At 41.6% G+C, this 12,645-nt stretch overlaps 1 protein-coding gene across 1 annotated transcript; it reads left to right on the forward strand.

The window, feature by feature from the left end:
• Positions 1-5,469: 5,469 nt before the first annotated feature.
• Positions 5,470-12,645, forward strand: LOC124283298 (GTPase IMAP family member 9-like). Its single transcript, XM_046719331.1, has 4 exons — positions 5,470-5,557; positions 6,017-6,052; positions 8,458-8,619; positions 10,116-12,645. Exons 1-4 carry the CDS (start codon positions 5,485-5,487, stop codon positions 11,213-11,215), a joined length of 1,371 nt encoding a protein of 456 aa, XP_046575287.1. The 5' UTR covers positions 5,470-5,484; the 3' UTR covers positions 11,216-12,645.

Consider the following 12,645-nt stretch of genomic DNA (forward strand, 5'->3'; position numbering starts at 1 on the left):
AACACGAATTATACTCGCAATTAGGATGATGCCCATTGATTTGTTTCCAGATTCAAACAGGATTATCTCGCTACAAACATTCCCATTGTTTTTTCCATCCACCCTGACGTTTCTCCAATATATATGATAACGGAGACTAGTAACACAGACAACTTAGGACAACAGTTTGTTTCTATTATCCATTAACATGATGGATGAAGGGCTTACTGATTGAGAAGGTTTCTCTTCCCACTAATACACATAACACATCTCAACAGAGGAGTTTCCTCAACCCACTTTCCATTGGTGATTTTCTTCATTTTAAATACCTATGAATTGAGTAAATTACTTATGGTCACTTCTGTCAATGGTAGGGGCGGTGGGGTAGCCCTGAAGTGGTTAAAGGCGTTCGCTCGTCCACGCTGAAGAGACCGGGTTCGGAATTCCCACATGGGCACAATGTGCTACTGCCCATTTGTAAGTGTCCCCGCCGTGAAATATTGCTGCAATATTGCTTGAAGTGGCGTAAAACCATACTCACTCAATCGTCAATGGTATAGACCTGATTAGACCAAACATGAGGAAGTCCAGGTAATTCACTTTCATATCCTCAATACCGGAACTACAACTATTATAGATTGTTAAGATTATACCGGATTTACGAGGGGTGATTTGAACATTACTATTATTATGCTTACCCTCAAACATCAGATTGGATTTGATATCTGGCAGATCATGACCCCCTAACCAGACCACACAAGTCCGTCTGTTAGGTTCACGGCTGGTTCACAATATTCCATGAATACACATTCTATTACTTAGCATAACTGACATTTCCGGAAAGTCTGCTCCGGTTTCCCTCATTCCATGTTTGGGGAAGCTTCCTTTGAAGATCAGTTTGCTCTTTAGCCAGACTCCCTTCATATGATGCCTGATACGGTAAGAAATAAAACCATAACAATCGAATGAGTGCTACAGGTTGGAAGGTATCTGAGTCATCTTATCTCTAAACAAAATACAACTTCTTTTGGGCAGAAATGCATACCATTTACAGCGGCAGAGGAAGTCCCAAATTCGTTTCACATCCCGCGAAGCTTTCATTGAGATTGAGTTATATTTTGGCACTGCAAAGGCTACCTAGCCACCAGAAAGTAGAGTGATGAGATTAAACGAGACATGGCTGAATTTTGTCAGGGTACGAAAAGCGATAGGTATCGATATCTGACAAAAAGTGACAACCACTGGTGAAAGAACGCTGGAGTTACCTCATGCCTAAATACTCATCCCAATTCTTTTTGATGAATGTGAAATGTTACGAAAAGCCCCATATGCGTTTTCGAAATATTGCTATTTAATGGACAGTTGCATCATAAACCTCGCAAGTCGTTCCTCCTCCTTGAACCTATGGCAGTCATAGAAAGTAAAACATCAACCAAACTTTCACCTTTTTTCCTGTTTTGAACTCAACTTAACGGTAGATGTGTGTTTAGGTGCATCCCACTCCCAAATAGTTTTGTGTATCATTGCGATGTTGTATTGACCCTTTGACTTTCTAACCGTATTAAACTATTCCCTTTGTTCACGTGTTCCATCTCCTTATATTGTACAGCTAAGACTCCAGCACACGTCTTAATGTTTCTTGTACGGCTGCTGCCATATTAAAGGTTAAAGCACTATTAGCAACACCTCTAAGCTGATTGTCGAGGCGGTGTGAGATACCCCGGATCGCTGCAAGAAACTTTAGAGTATCTGAAGACTTAATGCAGAGTTCGAAATGTCCGCTCGAAATTGCTTCCCGTTATGAATCGGGCCAGAGACGATGGCAAAACTGTCTAACTTATGTTGAGTTGGTGATCGACGGATCTGTGTTTGTGTTTGATGAGGGACACGATGGTCTTTGTGATATAGGACAAAGACGTCACCGGATCTCACAGACAGTCAACCCCAGAAACAGCTTCATTTGGGTGTGCTTCTACACTACTGCTCGGGGTGTTACCATTAGGGCTGTGTAATATTACCGGTAAACCGGTATATACCGGTACAGTATCTCGCGATACGATTATCGCGATATGGTTCAGATTCTGCAATATATTGGGTCATCCAGAGTTAGCTCCCTTTGCATTATCTGCCCTTGATTTCCAAAGCAAAAAAAGTGCCAAACATTCTTTTATCTCTGTTGGTTTCATGTAAGATTTTACAAGTGGGATAATATGTATAAGTGCGTCCAAAAGTGCCAAATATTCTACCAAATGCGTTACGTCGTTTTGGAGGAATGAAGGGACCGCTCATAATTTATGGCTTGGGGGTAGCATAATTTTAATATTATCGTTATATACAAACTTGCTGCCCCCAACCCCCACCCCCAGTGCGAGTGTATAAAATTGCTGACCCCACTAGCTCCCCAGAACTAAGTAGGTGGGAACCGAGAGCTATTATGAATTTATGGTGTACGCACTTGGGCAGAAACCGTCCATCCAATATGTCACAATATATATTGCAATATCTCTTAAATTATTGCAATATATCGCAATATGAGAATCAGGGCAATATCCAGCCCTAGTTGCCATGGCTACAGTTGTAAACAGGGCACCGGTTACAGTAAGTTTACACTGAAACACTGTTCAACAGTTGTTACTAATTGTATGATGCACCAGGAAGTCTGAACGACGAGGATAGATGGTGCAACAACTAATACAATCCTTGGAAGAAAGTCCATGTTGCTTAACACAATGGGTCTGTCTGAACCAAATGTTTCAGACAGGAATGATCAATCCGTCAACATTGATGACACAACTAAAATACAAATGTACATATTCACGCCTTTAGATAAAGAGTTGAGTGTTTTCATTATATTTTATTTTGTAAGATTATAAAATATTATTTTAAATTATTTGTCTCTTGGAAACTATAATGTGTAAATGCAATGTGTTACACAACTTATGGAATTATATTATGTTTTAATATAAGGCAAAGCGTTCCGGTTCTTGAGGAGATTTCTGTTTGTATTGAAATCATTACAGTATTTTGAACGAGTGTACTCTCAATGGGATGATGCCCTGGGATTTATTTCCAGATTCAAACAGGAATTATCTCGCTGCAAACATTCCCATTGTTTGTTTCCATCCACCCTGACGTTTCTCCAATATATGATAACGGAGAGACTAGTAACACAGACAACTTAGAACAACAGTTTGTTTCTATTATCCATTAACATGATGGATGAAGGGCTTACTGGATTGAAAGGTTCTCTTCCCACTAATACATAACACATCTCAGAGGAGTTTCCTCAACCACTTTCCATTGGTGATTTTCATTTAAATACCTATGAATTGAGTAAATTACTTGGCGGTCACTTCGTCAATGGTAGGGGGCGGTGGGGTAGCCTAGTGGTTAAGGCGTTCGCTCGTCACGCTGAAGACCCGGGTTCGATTCCCCACATGGGCACAATGTGCTAAGCCCATTTGTGGTGTCCCCCGCCGTGATATTGCTGCAATATTGCCAAAAGCGGCGTAAAACCATACTCACTCACTCGTCAATGGTAGACCTGATTAGACCAAACATAGGAAGTCCAGGTAATCTTACTTTCATATCTCATACCGGAACTACAACTATTATAGATTGTTAATTATACTGATTTACGGGGGTGATTTGAAATTATTACTATTATTATGTTACCCTCAAAGACCAGATTGGTTGATGCTCTGGCGGATATGACTTCTATTGAGACCACAAGTCCGTCTGTGGGTTCACGGCTGGTTCACAATATTCCATGAATATACATTCTATTACTTAGCATAACTGACATTCCTGGCCCGTTTCCGGTTTCCCTCATTCCATGTTTGGGGAAGCTTCCTTTGGTCAGTTTGTTTCTTTAGCCAGACTCCCTTCATATGATGCCTGACCGGTAAGAAATAAAACATAACAATCGAATGATGCTGGTGAGTATCTGAGTCATCTTATCTCTAAACAAAATACCTTCTTTTGGGGCAGAAATGTACACCATTTACATGGCAGAGTAGTCCCAAATTCGTTTCACATCGCAGTTTTCATTGAACCAGTTATATTTTTACAAAGGCTACCTAGCCACAGAAATGAGTGATGATTAAAACGAACATAATGAATTTTGTCAGGGTACGAAAAGCGATGGTATCGATATCTGACAAAAGTGACAACCACTGGTGAAAGAACGCTGGAGTTACCTCCCTTAGACTACTACACCAGAAATACAGATCGCTGATTTTATTGCCTGGGACCATTGTATAGAGCGACCATTGTGATAGTGAGCGGAATGTAAAGCGAATGTAAGATATCCACGTTGACCTTGCATATACTCAGACGTACCAAAGAAACACGCAGTTTAAAGAAACTATGGTTTGTTTTGGTTGTTGTTTAACGCCGTTCTTGGCAATATTCCAGCTATCAGATAGTAAGAAACTATAAGATACTAGGTAAATACATGCAAACTTTCAATAGAAATAGCTTATCAAATTACAGACAATCCCATTAAGTCTACATACTATTCGTAAGAAGTCGGCACATCTTCTATTGAACCACGCGTCGTCGGATTACGCTCATCATATCAATCACTGGTTCACTAAGAACAGCCTTGACCAATAACATACATTAGGGATATTGCTGATTTGGTTTCAAATAACAAATAAGCTTAAGAATAAAAACAAACAACTAAAAATCGTAAAGCGTATGTATTATAACAATACACATTAATTTGATGGATAACAGGTTCTTTTGCAATAGGAAAACTCTTTATCAGGCACATGTTCTAGATGTTATTTCAAGGCATCTGATTCTCTCTGAACGCGCCTCTAACCGACTCGCCACATACGCTATTTAAACGGAAAGTGGCGGACTTTGCCGATTGACATCCATGTCAACATGTTAGCACGGCAGCCATTGTAATATTCGCATACTTTGTATGCTATTACTGCTTCGTGGCAATAGCGAGCTGACACGAAATATCAAAGCACATGTCGGTGATGAAAATAGGGTGTGTGTCATTGTTTACATATCGCCAATGTAACGACGATTTTCGTGTCTCGAAACTGCTTAAATAACGTGTTTGTTCACTGAAAGTAACGATGGCCGTTGTTCTGGTGACGTATATTTTCCCATAGTATCGATGAAAATGCTATGAAAAAATTCTAACCACCCGTTCTTGGATTTTCCTATAGTAAATGTATGGCGCGTCTCCCTGCAGCGAAGGCCGCCATTCGGCAGTGGTGGCCTAGGTCAGTGTCGGAGCGTAGCGCAGGCGCAACGGACCCAGGGAACCAGGCTGGTATTAGTCAAGTTCGATCTAAGTCGATGTAACACGTATTCTGATTGGATAGAAAGAAGGGAGACAATTTGTGTTGCGATTTTGTGCCGCTAGGGGATTTTATGAGAACCGGGAAATGTGGCCGTATTAGAACAGAGGTTCGTAGGAAGATATGACAAGTAACCTCTGTGGGAAGAGAATGACCACACGGGGGATGTTTTGAAGAAAGAATGTGCGCCAGCTCATGTGCTAAAATAGATCCGGAAAATCCGACCGTACTTAAAGCTGACACTGGGCTGAACGGTGAGTAAATCATTTTAAAGCTCACTGATGATTAACATTTCCTTGTCTTCAAATAATACAGAATCTTTAATTTAACTAATGGTTGATGTAAGTTGAAAGGACCGAGGTCTGTGGAGTTTGTGTAAGTAGGTTATATAATGCATTCTAATGCTGATTTCGTCGCCGTCACGGTTCATGACTAGAATCTCGGCTGATATTTATGTCTCTATAATACATCTATATGGCATTGTTTCATTCTCTTAATAGCAACCAATACTTTACTTTAACATAATAAGAAAACTTAATATAAAAACCATTGAAATAATCTTTGATATCTCGCGAATGTGAAATCGAAACTAGGGACTGTGTCATCAACAATAAATATACACACACATTCATCTCTGCTTCCAGTTTGTATTTTTCTTCCGTGTTCAACTGCGTGGTGGATATAGCTGGTTGACAAGTGTGTTCTGACTGCAGATCTCTTCAGCCAAATCGAAGTAGAGACACACATGGGTAAGTACTACGAGGTGGGCTAGTGGGGTGGGAAGTGTACCGTGAAACCAGTTTGTGATGTGTAACTCTCTCCATGTCTAAATATGGTGTTGATTTATTTCCTTCTTTGTATTTATTGTTGGGTCTTTGTTGGTCAACATTTCTAACGCATTCGATAGATCGGAGGGGTCGGGGTACTTGGAAGATTGGGAATGAGAACTGTGGGATGTCAGTATTCGAAGACTGGGGTGAGGGGTGTGGGTATTCGATAGTTCGGATGAAGGGTGTGAACTCGTACTCGATAGATTGGGGTGAAGGTGTGGGTAATCGTTGATTGGGGTGAAGAGTGTGGGTAATCGTTGATTGGGGTGAAGGTGTGGGTAATCGTTGATTGGGGTGAAGGTGTGGATAATCGTTGATTGGGGTGAAGGTGTGGATAATCGTTGATTGGGGTGAAGGTGTGAATAATCGTTGATTGGGGTGAAGAGTGTGGGTAATCGTTGATTGGGGTGAAGGTAATCGTTGATTGGGGCGAAGGGTGTGGGTAATCGTTGAGTGGGGTGAAGCGTGTGGGTAATAGTTGATTGGGGTGAAGGGTGTGGGTAATCGTTGATTGGGATGAAGAGTGTGGGTAATCGTTGATTGGGGTGAAGGTGTGGGAAATCGTTGATTGGGGTGAAGGTGTGGATAATCGTTGATTGGGGTGAAGGTGTGGATAATCGTTGATTGGGGTTAAGAGTGTGGGTAATCGTTGATTGGGGTGAAGGTAATCGTTGATTGGGGTGAAGGGTGTGGGTAATCGTTGATTGGGGTGAAGGGTGTGGGTAATCGTTGATTGGGGTGAAGAGTGTGGGTAATCGTTGATTGGGGTGAAGAGTGTGGGTAATCGTTGATTGGGGTGAAGAGCGTGGGTAATCGTTGATTGGGGTGAAGGGTGTGGGGTGTCGATCAGTACTCAAAATACTGAGGAGAGAGTGAGGGTCCTCGATAAATCGGTTTTGTGGGTACTCGATATAATGTGGGTGAGAAACTTCACAGATTGAGGATTACAATTTTTTATGTAGGTGTTCAACAGGGCCACATTCACCATTTCATTGACCTGGTAAAGCTTTATCAGGGATTATCGTTAGATACTGACACTTTTCCTCATCAAAGTAAGGCTAAGTAGAAGCCAAATACGCTATAACTATCAACAGCGACACACAGATAACACGTTGATGCACCATCGAATGACGAGAAAATCAGTTGCCTCAATACCTCATTAAAGGTATTCATTCATCTCGTGAGTGCAATAGTGAAGTGACTAAACTCTCTGCCCACACGTCGGGGCCAGCATCGGTTCCCCTGTTGTAGATTTAATTAAACCTCACATGCTACAGTTTATTAAACCCCAAATTGTACTCTCTAGTAAACCCGAAATGTTACAATTGCAGGGCTCCAGATAACTTTTGGGGGGGTGAGTGTACTTACACATCATATTGCAAGTGAAGGTGTACTGAGAATTTTGAAAGAGTACCGACATGTTTTTGTGTGAGTGAGTTGATGTGGTTTGTCTGGACGATTCATCGATCACTATTTCCAACCATGTAATTGTATTTGAAGACGCGTGAGAAATAACTGAGCGACCGTGTGATGCGCGAAATGTCATGTCCGACTGGATATAGATAGGAACAGTGTGGTTTTTTAGCCAATCGAAAAATAGTGACGCATATCGTTGCATGGCAACGCAAGGGATTCCTACTGTCGGGGTTTCCTTATGTGTCAAATCGTGTTTCGCAAAAAGAAACTGAACAAGTATTTATCCGAAATAGATTTCCATTTGCACGATACGCACGGAAATTAAATGTTAGACGTACGAAGGTATTTATGTGCGTACACAATACGCTTGAAATCTTATATTATGTCGTACTTAATTGATTTTGAGGCCCCTTATCTGTAGCCCTGAATTGATTCAACCCCGATGGAACAATTCATTGGACCCCACACGGTACAATGCATTAAACCCTACATGGTACAATTAATTGAACCTCACATGGTACAACTGATCAAACCCCACATGATTCAAATCATAAAACCCACCTGACACAATTCATTAAACCACATAAGGTACAACTAATTAAACCCTACATGGTACAATTATTTAACCCTACATGATACAATTCATTAAACCACACACGGTACAATTAATAAATCTCCTCATGGTAAATTAAATCAAACCCTACTCAGTACAATTAATTAAACCCCATATGGTACAATTCATTAAAACCTACATGGTAAAATATTCATCAAACCCCACACGGTACAACGTAACCCAGCCGGAACATTGTATTGTCACACAGTACTTCTTCTGTGTACCTTCCCAATGAGGCTCCATCGTTGAGCAATACTCTCACGACTACACATTACATCTGTCTGATTGGTTGCAGCTTCATCAGGTAGGAAGTGGGAGTGTCCAGCTTGTACCCTGATCAACCTGCCTGGCAGACGCTACTGCTCCGTATGCTACGCCCCTAACCCCGCCTACCATGTGGATCCTCCCCCCAGAGATGACTTCCTGTTCGGGGGATCAGAGACAAGTTTACCCGGAGGTCAGCGGCTGTCCTGTACACTTCACCAACACACTTAAACCGATACTATTTAAATATGATCATTCTGTGAAGAGCTGATTTACCTGTTAAACATGAAGGCGCTAATTTGAGGCGAACGTTTGGTTTTGAACTAATAAATAAGCGGTTGATTCAAGGGTAAAATAGATAAGTCGAATTTCTGATACATTATTTAATTTAGCTTCACGGGTGCACTATAGGTCATGAGGAAATATTCTATGTCATGTATATTTATTTATTTTTGTCAGACACAGGTATATTATTGAATGTTAATCATCATTAAATTGAAACGTGTGAGGGAAAAAAGAGCCCCAATCAGAGTGTGACGCACTGGTTGTGACGTGTGATGCATTGTTCAGGTTAATGATTGAGGGAGGGCACCTTCACGAATGCTCTGAATGAAATACAAAATATTGAGATAATTATTTAGACATCTCATCTCACCCTCAGATGTTTCAATTAATTATCTTAACGTACAGGTACAGTCTTTCATACCACTTAAAAATTGTTTTTACATTTGGCTACCTTTTTCATTTGTTTGGTCTGGAACGCTAAATTTCTTAACCTGGTACCAGAAACAACTTTAGCGTTGTATGCACAGATTCGGCTTTCCTTGTGTATGTTGCAAATTAACTATGATTATCTTAGATTCATTGTTAGAAAATCACGTCTTTCGGAAGAAGCGATTTTAAAAATAGCATATCCGTGTCTGGATCCGTTTAATGCAACCAAACAACAGTGCATACTGGCTCGCTTGTAACGACAGGGAAGTGATCACTCGACATGTGTGTTCGCTTTTGAATGAGTATGGTTTTACGCCGCTTTATGCAATATTTCAGCAATGTCACGGAGGGGGACACCAGTAATGGACTTCTCACACTGTACCCATGTGGGGAATCGAACCCGGGTCTTCAGCGTGACGAGCGAACGCCATTAGGCTACCCCACCGCCCCGTTTTTGATGTAATGACGTTGTAGTTAGGGAGATGTGAAGTTGGGTTTAATAGTCGCGTTCGTAGCGACGTGTGCGTGCGTATGCGCGTGCGTGTGCGTGTGCGTGTCAATGTGTGTATCTGCTATTAATAGTACGGACTAAAGCGAACTTTATGCCCTCCAGTCCTTGTTCTATCTCCTTATAATACACCAGGCGGGGTAACAACAATTGCCTCTTGGAACGTATTTTGGTTTGACACGGTGGGGTCGGGTATCGAACCCCACCCTTCCGCTTTCCAGAAAATGCTTTGTCCACCAGACCACGGTCTCTCCATATGCCTCGTGTTGAGGACGCTGTGATATAAATTCCTTGTTAATTCCATATCAGAGTGGACATGTGGCCGGTGCACCTACATCAACACACACATTGTACCCATGTGGGGAATCGAACACGGGTCATCAGAGTGACTACCGACCAGCGAACGCTTTAACCACTAGGCTATGCCACCGCTCCAGTTATATGTTGAACTGCTTCTTGTATTCCAGGCGCTATGGTCGACCAAAGCAGAGGCTCCTTCTTAAACAAAGAGATCCGTATTGTTCTTATTGGGCGGACAGGCTCGGGGAAAAGCGCTACAGGGAATACCCTTCTCGGTACGGACTTGTTCACTTCCAGGGCCGGAGGGTCGTCTATCACCAAGAGCTGTAAAGGTGGAAATGCTACCAGGATGGGACGCTACATCAACGTGATCGACACCCCAGGGTTGTTTGACACAGATATGACAAATGTTGCTATTACCAAGGAGATTGTTAAATGTGTTGGGATGACCAGCCCAGGCCCTCATGCTATCGTGCTGGTCACCAGGATCGACCGGTTTACCAAGGAAGAGCAGGATACGGTGGATCATTTCAGAGACGTGTTCGGAGATGGCATGATGAAGTACATGTTTGTGTTGTTCACGAGAAAGGACGATCTGGATCATGAAAAATCTAACATAGATGAATATGTGAAACATGTTCCAGATAAACTCCAACAGATTCTCTCGGCGTGTGGTGGACGATACATCGCCTTTAACAACAATGATCAGCAGTGTGAGAAGGAGGAACAGGTCAGTCGCTTACTGGACATGATTGACCAGAATGTCCGAGCAAATGGTGGGAAGTACTACACGAATTCGATGTTCAGGGAGGCCGAGGCAGCAATGGTGAAGAGGGAGGAGGTTTTCAGGATGGAACTGGAGGAGAAGAAGAGGCGAGAGAAAGAGGCTATTGAGAGGGAGTTCCAGAAGAAGTACAACCATGACATGTCTGAACAGCAGGAGATCATTGAACAGATGCAGATGAGTATAACCGCAATGGAGGCTGAAAAGACGACAAGGAAAGGTAACTCTGATGTCTCAGAGCTCCGGAAGCAAATCGCAGTAATGAAGAAAGAAGCCAAAAAAGAGCAAGAGAGGCGCAGACGACGCCACAAGGAAAGGATGGAGAACCTGGAACGGAAGAATAGGGACTTGGAGAAACGAGCGCGGGAGAGAGCACGGGAAGCTGTTGAAAAGGAGGAAGAGTCTTCTCTTGGGGAGATATGGAAAGGAATCAAGCACTTTGGGAAGGGGCTTTGGAAAGGAATTACAAGCATATTCTCATAAAGTTACATAGAAAATGAATGTCATACTGATGCTGTATGACTTTAAAAATACTGTTCGCTGTATGTGGACATTGTGGTCTTAATTATGTATGTTCGTCTTGATTTGCGACACGCTTACAAGAGTTACCAGTCATATTGCTATAGCACAATTCGTGAGTTAAGTTTGGTTTGGGTTGCAAACTTCATCAATGTTTTTTAAATGTCGCTTAGGGCTGGGCAAATTTCATAATTTCACAAAACGTTAACTCAGTATAGAATTCTTTATCACTGATGTCAGGTCATGGTAAGATGGAGAACGTAAGTGAATGTTTCTGATATTCAGGACAAACGAGAATGTGACACATCCCTCCAGAAGTCGTTCGACCTACCCGCTGTGCATTTACACATCCACTTTTAGCTGATGTACATGCACCCTCTCTGCTGTAAATAATGTCTTACAGTCAAGTAATGATGTATGGGATGTATGGGGATTCACTTTTAGCTGATGTACATGCATCCTCTCTGCTGTAAATAATGTCTTACAGTCAAGTAATGATGTATGGGATGTATGGGGATTCACTTTTAGCTGATGTACATGAATCCTCTCAGCTGTAAATATTGTCTTACAGTCAAGTAATGATGTATGGGATGTTACTGATGCCATGAATATGGAACTGTTTCAGTTCGGTGAAACACCGTTAACATGAAACCCGTTTAAAACGGACAATTTTTTCAAAAACATCTATCGAATACAAAGGAACATTGTCAAAGCCAATGATTTGCTATTACAGAAATTTGTAATCCGAACATTTAACTACAAACGATACGGTCTGGAATAGCGATGTTTCATCAACAAACTATGTTTTGACTGTATTCCAGCACAAGTATTAGGATAATACATATGGCAGTACTGATGCAAACTTTAAAAGAATGTCAATTATAACATATGCTTGAACGTTAATGCACCTTTGATGTGAAGGTACTGTTATGTTGTTTCCATGTTGATGCTCTGTGTGTAGATGGAATAGAGAAACCCTATATATCTACCCAGCGGTATTGCGTACATCTTCATTGCCCATTAGAGGGACAATGGGGCTAGCCGACTGGTTAAAGTTTTCGCCCGATGATCCGGGTTCGATTCTCCCACATGGGTACAATATGTGAAGCCTATTTGTGGTGACTCCTGCCGTGATATTGTTGGAATAGTGCTAAAAGATAAGGTAATGTCTATACCGCAAGGACACGCTACCTATAACCATTTCAACTCTTTTAAAAGAGAGGCACCTTTGGAGAACATATATATGTCAATACGTCCTCGATATGTCCAGGGTATACGGTATCGGAACGTATACCCTGGACATATCAAGGATGATGTCAATAGTGATTGATAGTATATTATGTTGTTTATGTAGGAAATATATTTTGGAATAAAAGACATGATACGATCTTTTA

Source organism: Haliotis rubra, unplaced genomic scaffold (genome assembly GCF_003918875.1).
Source record: "Haliotis rubra isolate DU_JTF1 unplaced genomic scaffold, ASM391887v1 Scf312, whole genome shotgun sequence".
Lineage (NCBI taxonomy): Eukaryota > Metazoa > Mollusca > Gastropoda > Lepetellida > Haliotidae > Haliotis > Haliotis rubra.

What these genes read in the sequence shown, in the direction of transcription:
- LOC124283298 (XM_046719331.1), top strand. Translation starts at nt 5,485, where the DNA reads ATGTGCGCCAGCTCATGTGCTAAAATAGATCCGGAAAATCCGACCGTA. An exon ending in AGCTGACACTGGGCTGAACG is followed by an intron (nt 5,558 to 6,016) that starts GTGAGTAAATCA and finishes TTCTGACTGCAG; the next exon opens with ATCTCTTCAGCCAAATCGAA. An exon ending in AGAGACAAGTTTACCCGGAG is followed by an intron (nt 8,620 to 10,115) that starts GTCAGCGGCTGT and finishes CTTGTATTCCAG; the next exon opens with GCGCTATGGTCGACCAAAGC.